The sequence below is a fragment of the Trachinotus anak genome, unplaced genomic scaffold (assembly GCF_046630095.1).
Source record: "Trachinotus anak isolate AG129_WGS33_773 ecotype Australia unplaced genomic scaffold, CSIRO_AGI_Tana_v1 ptg000016l, whole genome shotgun sequence".
In the NCBI taxonomy this organism is placed as follows: Eukaryota; Metazoa; Chordata; class Actinopteri; order Carangiformes; family Carangidae; genus Trachinotus; species Trachinotus anak.
In genome coordinates, this window is record NW_027273867.1 from 21,282,501 (window position 1) to 21,301,274 (window position 18,774).

The 18,774-nt window shown below is 40.4% G+C and overlaps 1 protein-coding gene across 3 annotated transcripts in view; it reads left to right on the forward strand.

Annotated features, from left to right (window-relative positions):
* LOC139633995 (sialin) overlaps window positions 1-11,986 on the forward strand; it is a 14,692-nt gene extending 2,706 nt beyond the window's left edge. Inside the window, exons 1-11 of one of the 3 annotated variants that reach the window (XM_071500197.1) lie at window positions 115-455; window positions 679-832; window positions 2,407-2,624; window positions 2,762-2,995; window positions 3,632-3,806; window positions 4,259-4,377; window positions 5,071-5,232; window positions 5,966-6,098; window positions 7,664-7,811; window positions 8,033-8,123; window positions 9,411-11,986. In XM_071500197.1, the coding sequence (XP_071356298.1) occupies window positions 748-832; window positions 2,407-2,624; window positions 2,762-2,995; window positions 3,632-3,806; window positions 4,259-4,377; window positions 5,071-5,232; window positions 5,966-6,098; window positions 7,664-7,811; window positions 8,033-8,123; window positions 9,411-9,578 (1,533 nt within the window). In that variant the 5' untranslated portion in view covers window positions 115-455; window positions 679-747 and the 3' untranslated portion in view covers window positions 9,579-11,986. Of the gene's footprint in view, window positions 1-114; window positions 456-678; window positions 833-2,406; window positions 2,625-2,761; window positions 2,996-3,631; window positions 3,807-4,258; window positions 4,378-5,070; window positions 5,233-5,965; window positions 6,099-7,663; window positions 7,812-8,032; window positions 8,124-9,410 lie in introns of those variants that run through there. The other 2 variants (XM_071500196.1, XM_071500198.1) reach the window with 2 other exon arrangements.
* The last annotated feature ends 6,788 nt before the right edge of the window (window positions 11,987-18,774 follow it).

The window sequence follows — 18,774 nt, forward strand, 5'->3', positions numbered from 1 at the left end:
ACTCCAGTTTATTTATGTATAACATTTTAAATTGAACAGGGAAACATAAAATCCTGAGGACGAGTAAGAGGTCATCAGTTAAACACAGGCTCAGTTCAGATCCAGACTTCCTCGTAGTTAAACTTTACTTCTGCTCAGAGTCACTTCAGGTCAGTGAACTGATGCTCAGAGTTTCACAGACCTCACGTCCTCAGGTGTTTCCTTTCTTATCTGTTCGTCTCCTTCAGTTGTTTTACGCTGCTTTTGGTTACACAAAACCTTTTCATAACCGCGGTGGGAAGCTTGAAAAGAGATGTGTGTCAAGCCAGGAACCCCGGTGGTTTTTTTTAGTTCCTGAAAGGTTTCAGGAGGTTTTACCAACAACGACAGCAGTGTTGAGTTTACTTATGACTTTTTCTTTCCTCTTGGTTCCGGTTTCATTTCTGTAGTTCTCCATCTGAACGTCAATAACTCTTGTAAGTACAGGTTTGGTGAAATGTTGTCAACAAGTTGTGAAAGCAGGAAGTGTCATTGTGTGTGTGTGTGTGTGTTCATCAGTGTTGTTTTTGTGAAAACTTGCTGGTTATCAGGGTTTTAGTAAGAATCCATACCTGCTGATGTGTTGTGTCACTTGACTTGTGCTGTTGTGTTTGTCTGTGTCATTCCGACTTCTGATCTCCACCTTCGTCGGTCTTACAGATTTCCTGGTCACCATGGCTCACTGACATCATTTTACAGACTTGATATTTGCCGGATCAGCCGACCGTCATGTCGCGACCTCATGGCTACTCCATCAACTCGGCCGCTTCGGACGACAGCGAGGACGATGAGCCCCTCATCGAACCTGAAGCAGGTGTGTTTCTGCTGGTAGTCGGGCATTTTTATTCTGTGAAGATTTTGGATTTGCTTGAGTTGTATTTATATTTCTGTCTGAAACCAGTGTTTATATTCATAATTGATTAATCCCACGATTAGTTGTCCAACCAGCATTTACAAAACCTAAAAAAAACCAGCAAATGTTCACACTTAAAACCTTAAAGAACAGAATGTTTAGATCTACTTTAAAAATAAATGAGTCAAACGATTAATCATTTAACAAAATAGTTGCAGATAAATTGTCTTCATTATTGCAGCTGTGTTTATATTTGTATTTAACGTAATCTCTAATGCAAACAAAGACATTCTCACTTCCAACATGACATTAGAGCTGCAACTTTTTATCAATTAATCTGCCTGTTATTTTCTCAATGAATTGATTCATTGTTTAGTCTGTGAAATGTCAGAAAGATTTGTTGTTTTGTTTGGTCTGACTGTCAACAACCCAAAGGTATTCTGTTTACTGTGGTACAAAACAGGAAATCTTAATATTTTAGAAGTGTGCAATTGCTATAAAATAGTATAAAATAAATATAAAAAATAAATAGTTAAATAATGACTTGGTCATTAAAAGAGTTGTGTATTTTACTGACGATCAACTAATCGATTAATCGTTGCAGTACTACGTGATGGGAAATATTAGTCTCTCCTGCTTGTAACTCTGCACTTTTGTCACGTTTTAATGTCGTTTTCAGTCTGAAATTTGAAACATAAACACAAAGTGTTGTAATGTGCCGCTTCTTCCAGTGAAGGCGTTTGCAGTAATGACTGTGCAGCAACGTGCTATCTACTTTGCTGTGAACAGCTTGGTGAGCTGTCTCTGTGTTTACTCAGCAGATTCTTGGTAGTTGTTGCAGTCACACTCACATGAGCACTTCTCTGGTTAGAGATCAGCTGTTACATAAGATGTTAACGATCAGATGGCTGCAGTTAAACTGAAATCACTTGCTACTGAAATAGAGACACATAAAGAACATATTGTGCTCAGATGATCAATCATAGTTACAATTTAACATAAAGGCCAGTTATGAGCCGTAATCTATTCTATTGCGTTTGTCTGATTTTCAAGTTTAAATAAAGACATAATTAGTTTTTTAATTTTTAAGAAACATGCTGCAGTGAAAATGTAAACACAAAGTGAAGCCTCGCCATCAAAATTCAAAGCCCAAAACAGGAACATGCTCATACTTCCAAATTCTTTTTTAATGGATGTGGAAACTCTGACTCTCTAAAATCTGTACTTAAATTAAAACGAAACTCTGTAAACACTGGAATAAAAAGGCCTTTATCTCAAATTATGTTTGTAATAAGATTAGAGAAACATAGAAATACCTGTTCATCATATAAAAGTTACCTCTAATTTATATGTAAAATATGCCTGTAAGTGAAAAAAAAGTTGCTGTTGCTATGTAAATGAAAAATAAGAGATCAAAAAAATTCTATATATACAGTATTTGAAGTACATGTAAGATACACACACTGTACAATAATAAACTATGAAGTAGAAGTAGCAGTAGTACGTGTTAATGTCATTGTGCCGTATGTGGACAGTTCCTCCTCAGTGCTGCTCGGCTCGCCTCAACCTCGCCGTCCTCATGTTGTTTGGGTTCTCCGTGGTCTACGGTCTCCGTGTCAACCTCAGTGTTGCCATGGTCGCCATGGTCAACACCACTGACCCCCAACCAGCCCAGAACAGCACCTTCATCCACGCTTGTCCACTGCCGCCAGGGACCGAAAACACCAGTAAAACGTTCCTACAACCTGAGGGGGTAACGTTTCACTGAGAACCTGTTTAAATATCATCCAGTTAGACCATGAATATAAAAATGTAGCTGACCTGTCCACCTTGTCGTCCTGCCTCTTCCTGTTTTATGTTAATATAAATACCCCCCCTCTCTTATCCCAGACCCCTCAGTACGCGTGGAACTCGGAGACTCAGGGCTGGCTGCTGGGGGCCTTCTTCTTCGGCTACCTGACCACTCAGATCCCGGGAGGTTACCTGGCCGGTCACTACGGGGGGAGACTCTTCCTGGGTTTGGGAGTGCTGGGCACGGCTGCCCTCACCCTCCTCACCCCTCTGGCTGCTCAGTTCGGGTCGCGCTGGCTGTTTGCACTCCGAGCGTTGGAGGGCTTTGGGGAGGTAAGAGGATGCTGGGCAGCGGAGGAGCTTCTGCATCAGGAATCTGCTGGAAATACAAATGATTTTGTCTTTGTAGTTGACAGAGAAGTTTATTTGACTGCAGCATTCAACCGATACCTCAGTTTGCTGCTAAGTCTGGAAGTTATTGGCTTTTAGTAACTATTGAATGTTGAAAATGATGGAAACTTCTGTCTCAACACAAACATGTAAAATCAGTCTGTAAAATCTTTTATATGTTTGTCTTCAGATTTGTAGTAAACTCACTTAAAAAAGTTTCCATCAAACTGTAGCACAAATTTGAACCAACTTTAAAACATGAATCAATGTCTGTTTGCTTCTGCTACTGTTGGGAAAATTAGACGTTAAATTAATTGAGATAAACAGCTTGTGACAGTTTAGTCGGGTCCCATTAAAACATTGCAGAAGATGAGGATTAGATGACGTAATTGAAAAAGCTCCAGTCAAACCTCAGACAGTGAAATTAAAAAAAAAAAAAAATAGAAAACATGGTGAAAATGAGGCAGTTATGTGTTTCATTATGTGTTATTTTGAGGAACATTACAAATCAACAAACTCAAACGTGTCTTGTTGTTGACCAGTGCGTCTCACTCTTTGCCTGCCTCCGTGTTTCTTCAGGGCGTCACGTTCCCGGCCATGATGGCGATGTGGGCTCGGTGGGCTCCTCCTATGGAGCGCTCCCGTCTGATGACCCTGTCGGGATCCGGGGCCAGTTTTGGGACCTTCCTGGCTCTGCCGCTCACCGGCTTCATCTGCCAAACACTGGGCTGGCCCGCTGTCTTCTACCTCTGTGGTGAGGGATAACGCACAAACAATACAATCACATACTCAAAATAAATCATGACACACCTTAGTCTCTCACAGGAAAGATGCCAGAAGGAAGAAGGTGCACAATAATACGTAATTTAAACATTAGGACATAGATTTCCTGTCTGATAGATATGATTCATAAAATGAAAGTTTTACAATGAGAAAAATAATCAGATATTTGATCTGATTTCCAAACTTTAATGCATCATGTTTTGATATTGAAGCATTTTCTCTGTGGGATTTTGACCATATAACCTCCTCCTCTGACCGGGCTCCAAAAACCAATTAGGGCTTCACTCTGCACGATACATTTATAGCAGTTTGATTGTGTTGTGACATTTGGCGTTCACTGTGGAGCCTGAATTAAACTCCTTTAATGATTCACCACCTTGTACAGTAAAAGTGTGACTCAGTCTCTCCCTCTGTGTCTTCCAGGCGGCGCCGGCTGCCTCTGGGCCGTCTTTTGGTTTATTTTTGTGTCGGATGACCCTCGCACGCATCGTGGAATCAGCAAAGAGGAGCGAGATTACATCATAAACTCTATTGGACCTCAGGTGCACATGAAACATTCACAGACGTTTAATTTAATGCTGGATGCGTCTCGCGTTTCTCAGTCAGTCAGAAAAAAAAACCAAGAAAAAACCAAAACGCTTTCTTCTTAATTTGTGTGAGTGAGGCGCTGCGATGAGATTTAAAACTCCGGCCTCGCACAGCTTTAAATACTGTTAACACATAAATATTACCTGTACTCACAGTCGCTATGGAAGCTGCAAAAAAGTTGTGTTATGTGACTATATGTATATTTTTTTAGCCGCGCTTGACTTTTGCAACTTGCGCATTTCTCCAGCTGTGCATCAGAAAACCAAATGCAAAGGGAATTTTAGGTACACATAAAAAAAACCTCTTTAAAACCGACAATGTAGTGTTGTCCTCCCTCTCAAACTTCCTGTTTCCATTCCCCTCACTGTTCTCTGTTTTTCTTACTTTCTCTTCCCCTCCTCTGTCCTCGTGCTGTTTAACTGTTGGTTGTTTTTTTATTCAAACATACTAACAACTGTACGTCTACGCCTTTAAACATAGATGTTGAATAAAAGCTTTCTTGTCTATGAATGTGTGTAATAATTCTCCCCAGCCCTTAAGGCTCAGAACTTATTCCACTGCTAAATGAGGATTTTATGTGTAGCTTTTAGTCATGTACCGTATGTGTAGTATGTTTAAAGATGGTGGTGGTCCGATCCAAACTGCAGGGTACAGGTCATGGCTGGTCCGTGCCCCTGCTGCCCATGCTGCTGTCTGTGCCTCTGTGGGCGATCATCATCACCCAGATGTGTTCAAACTGGGCCTTCTACACCCTGCTCACCTCTCTGCCCACCTACATGAACGACATCCTGCACTTCGACCTCCAGTCGGTGAGGATTCGATCTGTTTGTTCCTCCGTTTCGTTTCTCAGTCATAACACCAACATGCAGTCAGTTGAGGAAGTTCAGAGATACAGGTTTGTCCTGTAGTTCAGTTTTCCTGTCACAGAGTCAGTGATGTGTCCACAGAGGGTTATATGCTCCAATATTACACTTTAACTTTCACCGTGTCATGTGATTTAAGCGCTCTGGATTTATTACAAAAAGTTAATTAATGACAAATTCCTGGAGCTTTGTTGTTCAATAACAATTAATCCTCAGTTGCAGCTTCATAAATGTGATGATTTGCTGTTTTTCTCTGTTTTATATCATTGTAAATTAAAAATCTTTGGGGTTTTTTCTGATGATTCTGACATCTCCACTTTATAGGTGCTGGTAGACAGATTTTGTTACCATTGGACAGAAACAGGCTAACAGTTTCCCTCTGTTTCCAGTCTTTATGCTAAGCTAAGCTAAACATCTCCTGGCTGTTGCTTGATATTTAACCTGCAGACATGAGGGTGGTGTCAATCTTCATCTAAGCCTCAGCGAGAAAGAGAAAAGGTGTATTATTTAAACTTTATGAAGGCGTCAGAGATGATTTTGGTGTCTTTGGTGTCTCACTTGTCGCTGTCCAAGCTGCTAAATAATAATAACAAAATTATACTGTAAAAACTCAGTTTCTCTTCCAGCCTTTAATTCATCAAATCCCAAACAAACATCTGTCTGTCTGTCTCCTCCTCAGAATGGTTTCCTGTCTGCTCTGCCGTACCTCGGAAGCTGGTTGTCCTCCACGCTGTCCGGGGTCGTAGCAGACAGCCTCATCGAGAGGAGGGTGTTCAGCGTCACCGTCGTACGCAAGATCTTCACACTCACAGGCAAGTGAAGCGAATCCTCTCAGATCCTCTCTGTGCACGTATCTCGATCACATCTGTGTGTCTGTGAAAGGAGATGTAGGTTTGGAGAAGGTGACGGGAATTCAGACGTCATTTTACACAGCGCAGTCTGTGCTCTACTTTTAAATATTGGTTTTGGTGAACCTGCGTCTCTAAGGGACCGTGTAGTAACTGTGTCCTGTTTCATACATTCCCCCAGGACAGAGCAGGGATTCCTGCACAGATCACACACTGTGGATGTAAGAGCAGTAAAAGCATGACCTCAACTTTGACCTCATTGTCACGGGCCTCGTGCAAGAACTGCTCGTGCAAACAGATTTGTGTTAAAGTGGCAGAGACGAGCGAGATAACAGAATTTGTGGCCTTCACCAGTTTTCTCGAACTTTAATTTTTTTCTGAGTCATGAACAGACAGGCTGCCTTTCTTCAAACGTTATACTTTTACTGCAGTACATTTCAACTGTACTGAGTATGAGGTTTCTTTTCACAGAGAACATTTTGACACCTGACACCAGGAAAAGCACAGGTGTAGCCTGTAACATGAACAAACCGACAGAGCGACACTGATTCAGCTGAACTGAAGCAGCTAAATGTGATTCAACCATCACTTACTTTATTATTTACACTGGTGTTTGTCCGACTGTGACATGTCACCTACATTTTACTGTACGACTTTATCTGATGGCTTTAGCTCTACCAAGTTTGCACGTTAACATTTTATATTCACAGTATAAAAGCTCATAATTATACTCCACAGTTACTTTCGACCACCCAGCTTTAAAGATGGACTTTGGACCAATCAGAACCAACACTGAAATATTTCTTAGAGGTTGAAGTAACAATAATGTGACCTTCTGACAGAGGTCATTCTTCAGATGAAGCGTTTTTACTTTTGACACTTAAATCCATTTTACTCCCAAACACAGGGACTTATATTTAGTTAATATTTAAATCTACTGTAGGGTTACAGTTGAAGTATTTTCAACATTTACGTAAATAAAATGATAATCGTAGGTTTTCCAACCCTAATTAATCACAGATGAGGAAATTGTGGTTTTGCTTGTTGTCTATCAGGAGGTCAGAGTATGACGCCCACAATGTGAGCCGGCAGGACCCACAGCGTCCACCAGGCCTAATAATGATAACAATAAACTTTATTTATTTATTACTTTACACTGTTATTTTGTACAATAAAATAAGGGTGAAAAGAAGGACAATCAAATAGAAAACAGTTCAAAATGACCCTTTGATACAAACATCATTAACAGGTGTGGTAGTTTTATTAAAATATTAAATATTTCAGGACTTCTTCATCCATTACAGACCAAGAGGTCAAGACTCATGGCTCAGGTTTTGAGTGGATGCTGCCCCCGTGTGGTTTAGACTCGACTTGTTGTATTAAAATGACAGACGTCCACATTCACAGTCTCTCAGTGTCCAGAACAAACTGACCCACATTAAATGTGTTGTCAGTGTGAGTGTTTTTATGTTAAAGTGTGGAAAGAACCACAGCTGATGTTTGGATGTGTCCTTCCTCCTCGTCTGCAGGGATGCTGCTGCCTGCAGCTTTCCTCGTGGCTGTGAGCTACGCCGGCTGCAGCCACATCCTCACCGTCACCTTCCTCACACTGTCCTCCACCGCAGGAGGGACCAGCTCCGCCGGAGTCTTCATGAACCAGATAGACATCGCTCCTCGGTGGGTGTCGCCATCTTTACCTGCTCGGAGAGTTTAATCACTTAAACGCCTAATTGTTTCTGCTTTATTCAAGTGTCAGACGTATGAGAAGTCATATGATCACTGTATTAATGTGGACATGATTTGAACAGTGGTTCATCCTCTCGTGATTCGCTTCCTCTCGCCATCTTTGTATTTTTAGAAGATGCTGAAGACCTTTTTGTTTTTTCTCTGCCCTGCAGGTATGCAGGATTTCTTCTGGGAATCACCAACACGTTCGGGACCATTCCTGGTGTCATGGCACCAATCGCTACGGGATACTTCACAGAAGATGTAAGTCCCTAAAAGCAACACACACAACATCACCACATCTGCACCAGATGTGTGTTGAGAACTGGTGAGGAGAGACTGGGCAGTAGAGGCTCATGTTAGAGATTAACTTATGTAAACTTTTGTAGTTTTATCACTTTTTTTTTTTTTTTTTTTTGCTGGAGCTTCTGAAGGCTGACATTTTGTATCCATCCATCCGTTATCTATACTGCTTATCCGAGCCGGGCCGCGGTGGACCCCATCCCAGCTGACATTGGGGGAGGGCGGGGTACACCCTGAACAGGACGCCAACCACACGCGCTCACATTCACATCTGCGAGCAATTTAGAGTCTCCAGTGAATCTAACGTGCGTGTCTGTGGACTGTGGGAGGAGGCCGGAGCACCAGGAGGGAACCCACGCAGACACGGGGAGAACATGCAAACTCCAGACAGAACGGCCCCAGACTCGGGGTTCAAAGCCAGAACCCTCTCGCTGTGAGGCGACAGTCGCCACCGTGCCGCCCTCTTTTAGTATCTTTAGATGTAAACATTTATATGGAGAAAGAAAATGGATTTAATTTGTTCTATGTAGAACTTATTCTTGTCAGAGTGAAAAGCTCCATCATAATCATCACTGGACCAGAACAGGGAACTAAAACTTCAACTTCATACTAATGAAACGTTTATAAGCTTTTACCATGATGACCTGGGTTATTACTATAAAAGCGGGTTGATTCACACAAACTAGTTCTTACAGAGATTAGTTGATAATATATATTTATGTCACTAACTCCAGGTGTAACTGTTGTGTAGCTAAAGGAACCAGCTGATAAAACTAACACTAAGATGTTTAGATAGAAGACTGAGAGAGAAAATAATGGAGTCGACTTATCTGCCCAGAAATGTGATAAATGCTGTTTAATAATGATTTATAATGAAAAAAAGATTTTTAATCATATTTTACAGAAATAACAGCACACATGAAATGATAAAACATTCTGCCACTAACATTTGACTAAATTAGTAAATAACATCAGCTAGCTTAGCATAATCAGATTTTTCCCTCATTCTAAACAGTATAAATACTATTTAATCACAAACACACACAAAGCAAAGTAATAACTACATTTATTTACACACATTTCACAACTTTTCTCCTTAATGCTCCCGATGAATTTTATTTTCATTACTTTCATTCATGTGTTTTCTGTTATCGACACACGTAGAAACAGTTCACCGTTAAACACACATGTACGTACCGAGTCATTTCAGCGACGCACTGCTGATGCCTCTTCCTCTCTGGTTGTCAGCGCACCCTGCAGGGCTGGAGGACGGTGTTCTGGGTCGCGGCCGGGATCAACGCCGGCGGCGCTCTCTTCTTCACGATATTTGGCAGCGGGAAGATTCAGCCGTGGGCCGTCACGGAGGAGGAGAGGGCAGAGGCCAAGAAAAACAGGAGCAGGTCCATCTCAACATAAACATGAATACATCCAACACCACGAAGACAGCTTCAAAAGACAGATATGAAATTATTCCATTATATTTTAACCCAGTGAACTGAAAACAGAGACTCTGCCTCTGTATAGAAAAGTATTTACACTCAACAAAATGAGGAGTGAGAGGTTTATCTCCACACAAAAGACAGATGTCAGAAAGAGGCGGCTTCATTGTGACTGAACCACAATATCTTGGTCAATTTAATATTAGTTTCTACAGTGTCCGCAGTATTTGTATCTTTAATATGTAGCTGTGTGTCTGGACTTTTAAAGTTAATACTGAGATGAGCAGAGTTTCCAGCCAACAGAATAAAATTATGGAGCCGTTTTATTCATCAAAGTCATATTTTAGCCACATTTTTAAGGGAGATAAGAGAAAAGCAGATGGATGTTACGACTATGTCAAAGACAAGTGGAGAGATTTACTATTTGTACTGACATGATTCGACACCTGTTGGATGCTCACTGCCATTACCAGTTATTTCTTTTCCTTTTCTTCTGTTTACTGTTGAAGAAAAGTTTAAAGGTTCAACTCTTTACATTAGAGCAATATTTACATTTCAACCAGCAGTATTTGCACAATATAATTCATGGACTACGCAGCACCTCAGATCAAATCAGATCAATCTCATTTGTTTGATCTTTTTCATATATTTTCTTGGACAGTGAAGGAAATGGGAGCAAATGTTTCACGATCAAACCACTGTTTACAGCTGTGACTGTTCTCTGACCACCAGCCTGTCCTGTAGGACCAAAAGAAGCACTTTCCACATACAAAAAAACACCAAAAGGCTTTTTTTTCATAAGAGCGCCAATATTTTTGGAGGGTTTTATCCGATATTAAGAAAATTAAGGTGCTTTAGTCTCATTCAGAAAACCAAAGCACCTTCCACAACCAGGATTTGAACACTTTTAGTACCTTGCAACATTAATTTGTTGAGACACTCTAGTTTTTGTGTTCAACTCCTGAAGAGTGACTGGATCTTTCATTGTTTTCACTTCACTTTCCAATCAAGATGCTTAATTCCTTCAACTTCAATAATTATTGTTTTTATGCAACACAGGACGTTTCAAAAAAAAATGTTGTAAACTCATGCAGCATATCAAAGTGCACTGTGATTGTAAATACATGATGTTTTTAAACGGATGCAATAATTTATTTGCCTTCTCTGTGCTTTGAAAATGTGTGATGTTATGTGAAAATTTTATTGTGAAAAGAATCAAGATTGTTTAGAGGAAAAAAAAACTGTGGCATCTGAGTGGACTCGTGTCACATATCAGGCATTTTAGTCTATATGTATACATATATATACAGTATATACACGTGTCAAGGTTATTGTGTTGCCACATATTGTTGTAATCTTGCAGTCTTACAGCAGGGGAGAGAGCTCATGTGCATAACCAAACATTTAAATGTTGCCAGGATCCAAGATGCTGCTGTGTTACTGCAGCAGTCGTCACTTGCAGGTTATGACTTTATACCAGTGTCGCAGATTCTTGTCTCCCATCATAACTAAAAATACACCTAAGTGATGAGCAGATCAGCTGCGCCAGAGCCACGACTGAATTGTTTTGTTTTTCTTAATATGTCTCATCTTAAACTTTATATCTTCATTCAACTATGACATTTTGTTTAATGATAATTTTATCTCCCAACATAAAAGTCTATATTGTGTGTATAATCTCCTCCAGTGAGATGTTATACACAAGCTTACACCCAGCGAAAGCTAATGCAGCCTAACACGACATCCTCCTTCATGAAGGTCTTGTATTGAGTTCTTGTATTATGATAGAATTCATTTCACTTGAACAGCACAACAAACTGCATCCTTCAAAATAATCACACGGTAGAAGCGAATGTTTGAAATAAAAACTGAGCGTTATAACCTTCATGAAGGAGGATTTATTGGATTTATTGCAGGGCTGTTGTGTTAGACAGCATTAGCTTTAGCTGGGTCCTCAGTGCCTTCATCCTGATCACAAAGGAACAACTCATTTTGTTTTCATTTACCTCGCTGGTGTGTTTCCTACTGAAATGCAGGCTAATGCTGTTGGTAATGTTTACTCCGTCTGCAGAGGTTTTAAATCTGTTTGGGTAAACACACTGTGCTCTGTCTTGTTTGAGTCCACCGGCTGTGTGGATGTTTTTTTTTAAACATATCAAATTGGTACATGAAAGGAGAAGGAGAAAAATTACATAAATAAATAAACAAAATAAAATAAAATGTTAAAAATGCAAAGAATTAAAAACTTTTCAACTGGAACATGCCTTCTTTGTAGTGCATCAACTCTTATTCAAATACAACTGTTTTTGTGAATTTACATTGATGAACGTGGTATTTGACAGGAATCAAAATTATACTCAATAAACTTGTTAATATCTGATAAAAGTGTGTCTGTGTGTCGTTGCATATCCAATCTGTCTTTATCTTAATAGACATGAATAGATTTGCTCCTGTGGTATTTCCTGTACAAATACAATTCAACAGGACATCACACATAAACATTACATATATATTCCACAGAGTAACTGTCTTTATGATAGACCTCTTCACTTGGTTTGAAACAGTCAGCAGCACTGCTGTAATACAGGGTTTTAGTGCCTAATTGAAAACAATCCCTCTCTACACCCACTGGGTGGCGCAAGGAAATAAATATTAACTGTTGATCTCTGGGCTTTCAAACTGGAAACACCAAAAAAACACTAAAAAGAACATTAAAAAACTGAAGAAAAGAACAGTAGAAAGTAATAATATATGTAGATATTGAATATAAACTGTTGATCAAAGCAGCTGTTGTGACCTTGCTTGTTAAACCCTGTTTTAATGCAAACCAGTGATAATCATATGAGTAATATGGATATATTTACATGCATATATCAGTAAATAAATACAAACTTGTTCCCTCTTGAGCTGCTCAAGCTTCACAACTTTGACTTTAAGTTAGCAGATGTATTTAACTTACTTAAGTCAGATTTAAAGCTGGTAAACCCAACTGTGCAGATATAAAAGTGAAGTTAGGTTTGTTAGAAGAAAAAAATAAATATTACTATCATCTGAAATAATCCTCATGTACAGCCTTGAAAATGTGTTTTATTGCTTTATGTATGTATTTAATTCCTTTCTCTTCCGTGGTGTTTTCACCAGTAACACACAGACATTTCTGGTGAGGGTGAGCAGAGCAGGGGAGTTTACCCAGAGGCTCCTGGATGAATGACCCGGATGTTCTCGGTGCCGGTGGTGCAGCAGGATCTGTCGTCCCCATGTCCGCGGCACGACCCCTCCCCATTAAATCATATCATCACCCTCATTTACCGGCGGTTTTACCCGAGTCAGAGCGTTTTTAAGAGCAAAATAAACGATCGATGTCACATCTTTTACTATTTGGAAAGTTTCCGGCGTGAATGTTTGTCCTCTAAAACAAAACTGTGACTTCTATTGACTGTTATTGTTTCAAAGTGCCACCAAACTGCATTCAATTTTTGATGGATTTATGATGACAGCGCAGCAAAGGTGGAAAAAAGACTCACATATTTATTTATACTTACTACATCAAAATAAAAGTACTCATCATGCAGAGTGTCCTATTTTAGAGTAAAACATACTATATGATTATATCACTTTAATGCTAGTAAAGGCTAAGCTAATTGTAAATATTTAATATACTGCTATAAATCTAGATTGGATTTCTCCCTGGGAATCAAAAAAGTTTTATCTGAGTATATTTAGTATTTTGTATTATTAATCTGTATCTGAAGAATACGTAAAGTCGATCAGATGACAGTGGAGTAAAAAAGTACAATATTTGCAATTGTAAATATCCACAATGTAGCTGTAGGATAAATTATTGAACATAGGAAAATGCAGAACCTTTATTCTGCTCATAGAAAATGAACTAATATTCATTCTTTGTATGTAGTGGCCGTATTTCATGACTCACTTCTTCCTTTTCTGAACTTTTTTATTTCTTTGTTTAGTCACAGTCCCAGTCTGTAGGACTTGTTCCAGCAGTTGTCTCACTTCTAGTAGATTTATTTCTCTTTTTTTTTTACCTTTAAATTGCACAGATAGTCTCTCTTACACACCTTTAAACTCAGGATTAAATGAATACATGAAGTAAGATAAGATGTAGCTTGAAGTCATTTCAAAATATTATTAAACTGCCCTTTAAGTGCTTTATCTTTTTATCTCTATGCTATATCTTTACCCACATTTTCATCTGGTTATTATATTGTATGTTAACTGACTTTTGCCACTTTACTTTTCTCTCATTTAAGTTTTATTGCACAGAAGTGCTCTTAGTTTTCTAGTGACACCTCCTTTACTCTATATTCTCTCTGTTATCTTGCCTGACCACACACCTGCAAGTGAAAACTAACTGATTTTTTAAATTATGACAACCACGTGGCTTATAAAATACTACAGGGCCAGAAACCTCACCGCTTTCATGACTCAAAATACCGCTGACCCTGTAAATATTTTTAGCAGAAAAACATAAAAACAACACTTCACTGAGTCACAAAAGTAAAGTCAAGTTTATTTGTGGAATCAGATATAACATACAGTATTTCAACAGGCTTTACAGAACCATAACAGCTATGATCCGTCCCAGGCACAGGGGTAAAATAATGAAAGAAACTTTGATCTGAGGGTGCAGTCAGAGCTGAGGGGAAACGTCCCGCAGCCCCCAGGGTAGAAGATTTAATCGAGCAGCTACCCCTCCCTGGAGGCTGTGATGTGTGTGTGATAAACGTGTCGCCTTCCTGACACTCGGGGTGTGAAACAAATGCAGATGACAGCCTGGACACCAAAAGGGAATACTTTGTTTGCAAGTGTGGAGCAGTGGGGGTGTGTGAGATGTGGAACTGGCTGTGTGGTGCAAATGTGCTTCATTTGCATTAACTGTTCTCCCCCCCTGGCTCAGATTGTATTTACATGCAGTGTGCTGACATTGCAATTTAGATTGAGTTACCTTGAACTGCCTGTATGCACATGAATGCCGGTGCCGTGGTATTTTCTGCATGTCGGCCCTGCCCAGAATCACTCACAGCCTTTTCTCTCTGCACCCACACAGGCACCACGTCGTGTTCCTCAAATCTGGACCGTTTGATGCTGGTGCCCACTTCAAACCAAACTACAAACTTTAACTGGAGTCCATCATGTGTTTAGATAAATAAGTGGATTGTATTTGTGTGTCTGTTTTCTGTATGAGTCGTTTCTATATTTATGTCTCCACTTCATTGCCAACAATATGTGGTCACGTCTACTTGTGGTCTGTGGTTTTTTTTAATGGTTTTGTCTCTGCGCCTTAGTTCCACTCATAATTAATTATAATGCTAATGTAATTAATGCTTCCCTACCTTTTTACTTTATGAGCCCTTAAAATGAGTAATGTCTACTCATAATGTCTGGTCACTTTACATGTCAATGATTTCTATTAATTCCATCATTTTTAGATGCTATCGAGTTGTATCTTTAGTGGTACTTATATACTTTACAGTAGTAGTTCCCACTCTTTTTGGCTTATAACACAGGACACACACGGACAAACATGACAAATAGTATCAAACAGTGTTGTGACATAAATTTGTAGTCATAACTGTGAACATTAAACACAAGAGCAACGTGTGTTTCCCTGAAATAAGAGGGAAAAATAATACAAGAGATGTTATGGATTTAATGTGTAACTGTAATCAGGAGCCGTAGACACAGTGGTTTTTGTACCACTCTTTGACTAAAGGATCAGCGGGGCTAAAATGATTAGAGCATCCTAATAAATACAAGATCTATCTATCAATCAATCTAAATGTCGTCCAGTCACGACCCTGGCTCTGACAGAGAAAGTAGTCCCCTCAAAGCTGGAGGTTGTACAGGAGAGCGATGTATGTGTCTGCGCCGACAAACATGTTTTGTTTTTTTTTCTCAGTCAGTAGTTAAATGTTCAGATCTCTCTCGTTGCTATAACCACCGCTCATACCCAATGACTCATCGCTGACGTGCTGCCAGGGACTGACTGTCAGCCTGCCTGTTGAATCACGCTTTCCCTTTCACTCACACACACACACACACACACACACACACTGAAACACACACTCATACTTCCCCCTCTCTCTCCTGCCCCGCTCTAGTTGGTGCCTGAAATAAAAGCCCAGCTGTTGTACTTCGCTCTGTTCAGTCATCAGATCATTAGAAGCTGCGTCTTCATGTGCAGAGCTGCAGCAGAAACACTGAAGTTTGTTTTTTTTTTCCTGCAGCGCCACAATGAAAGCCGGATTGATAACACTGTATTGATCCCCCTCGATCAGATGTCAAACTGTGGCACGCTGGTAAAACAGGTCACATATTTCTGTGCCCATGTGTCACCATGAACACTGAGTTCACCTCTGGGTCTGCGCCAAGTGTCTCCGCTCCACCTCTTTCAGGCTGGAAAACTCCTCGCTTCACTTCCTCTGTGTCACCTGTCTCTTCACCAATGTAGTTCACGTCATGAGGGTTTAATGACGGTTGAAATTTCTATTTCACTGCATTAGAAAAAGGATTATGCGTCAAGCTTAAACTGTCTGTAAATCAGGTATCAGGTGTCGCTGAATAAATAGTCCCCGTCATTTGGACTGTTTTTTTAAATGACAAAAAACCTGAATCTGTTTGACACCTTTGTTTCTGACAAAGAGCCGGTTTGGGCTTTAAACTGTGTTTTTTCTAATGTAATAAAAAAAGAAAGTATAAACAGTGCTGCAGGTTCTTTGGATACATAAACCACAGTCACAGTTTTGGACACAGCACCTTGTATTTATGGTGATTTGGCTTATTGATGGACCATATATTAAGCAAACACTGTCCAACACACCATGATGAAGGCAAGAAAGGGACAAGTGCAGACTCAGGACTCGCTGGAGAGACTCAGGACTCGCTGGAGAGACTCAGGACACGCTAGAGAGACTACATATCTCATCTGGCCTGAGACGTCTGGACTACCTCGCTTAACCTGCTGCCGCCTCGACCTGACTCCAGGGCGGATAAACAGCAGAAAAGTGGGTGGATAATGAGCTGTTTAAAAAAGCTGTGCTGCTGTCAATCGCAGGGACACCGTTTCATTGTCGTGCTACTTGTAACCGGCTCAGGTCACATTTTTAAACCTCTACTTACGATTGGCGGTCACACAATAACCTGTGATGTTAGAGAAGATTCAAAAGTACATTATGTGTCGTTCTGCATGTTGTCAATTGCAGGTGTGGCGGAGCCTCGTCAGACAGGTCACGGTATGCTGCGAATTTAAACACAGCTGAGCCTGTTTGTGAGCCAACAGGTTTGTATGTCTGCCAAGGCATGAATCTATCTGACTTACTGGAGATTTCTCCACAGTAGTTTTACAATAAATATCTAAAATGTGGATTTTCACTGCCACTCTGCGCCTCCTACATGTTCCTTCTGTGGCTCCAGCAGGAGGAAACACACTTCATTTTACCCTCACTTTTTGTGTCTCTTTTGGCAGGTTGCCGCTCTCTCTCTGCCCTTATCTCTTCCCTCCTCTCGCCATATCTCCCCCAGCCTGCCCCTTACCCTCCCTCCCTCTCTCCCTGCCCACCTCTCAGGCCCCCCCCCCCCCCCCCCCCCCCCCCCCACTCGCCTTCGCCCTGAGCTCTGCTGAGTGAAAGCAGCAGCTGCCAAATCGAAGTGGCTGTTACCTGAACTGGAGGGGAAGCCGAGCGAGTTAGAGTGTGTGTGTGTGTGTGTGTGTGTGTGTGTGTGTGTGTGTGTGTGTGTGTGTGTGTGTGTGTGTGTGTGTGTGTGTGTGTGTGTGTGTGTGTATCAAGGGATGCCAGCTGTCTCTATACTGGGCAACATGCCACACTGATGGAGGAAGAGGCGGAATCTGACCTCCTCACCCCCAAGAAGCATCCTAATGACAAACAGGCCTATCACTTAGGTTCATTCCACCTATTTTAACCAGAGTTTTAATCAGTCTAATTAATATTTTTTATCAATAATGTGTATCGAACAGCTTTAATATGTGAAAATGGGTGGGAGTGTGTGAACTTAAACCAGGCTGGTGCAGAAAATTTGAGAACAGTGGGTGTGAATATTCCTGAGTGACCATAAACTGAAGCTACTTTAAAGAGGACCGGAGGGGAATAAGAGGACTTTTGGTTGTGAATTAGTAAAGCAGCTGACCCCGACCATACACTCCACCCTGAGTAATCACCTTATTTAAGTTAAACCCATGTATATGCGTCTGCTGGGAATGTAAATGTTTGGCAGATAAGGTGTCTTGAAAACAGTATGAGTTCATCTTTTCAGGGCCTGGCATCTGTTTGAATGCAAATCTCGTTCGGATTTAGGTAATCTCGTCAGGCTGGTGAGTCGTCCCAGCATTAACAGTGGGTGGGGGTTCGGGGGGGGGGCTTGAGGCTGAGCTTTGTGCTGTTATGGGTGTTATGTAGGTAAATGGTGAAACTTCCATTTAGAAATGAGCCTAAAGGCTGAAATAGGTGTATTACCTGCAAATGTTGAAGGAATCAGGGCCGAGTATTTCCAAGATTAATTGTTTATTAATTTTGCCGATTAAATATCAGAAAACTTTATTGGGTCTCAAGTCAAGTCCAAAACCAAAACATATTCAGTTTATTGTCATATATGACAAACGAAGCATCAGATCCTCACATTTAAGAAGCTGGAACCAGTGTGTGTTTGGCAATTTTGCTTAAAATATTATGAAATTATGTGCAGATTATTTTTTTGTTCATTTATAATCAAAATCCAGCTGAGCATGATGTTTATTCTATACCACCCAAAGTCAGTGAATGATGAATTAAGAGTTATATGTCAGGAAGAAGCATTTTGACCCATTGTTTGGTCATCGTGGGAGAATCTTGATGATATTTTAACTCTGTTTGTGTCTGACTGTGTATTTATGTGTTTTTCTCTGCCTGACATGTACAATTGTGATGGCTGAAAGATGTTTTCCACAGATGTTCAATAAAAATCGAGGATTCAGGCGCAGAAATCAAAAAAAAAAAACAAACGTTTACCAGATGGATCAGTACGTTTCTGGATCATATTTATCATCATCTCTGCAGCTTCTCTGCTGGGTTCGTCCTCTGTGCTGGTGGAACATCACGCGTGTTTCAGGCGGTTCATCCGGCGGCGTGCTGACGTTTTTTGCAGGAATGTATGTGATT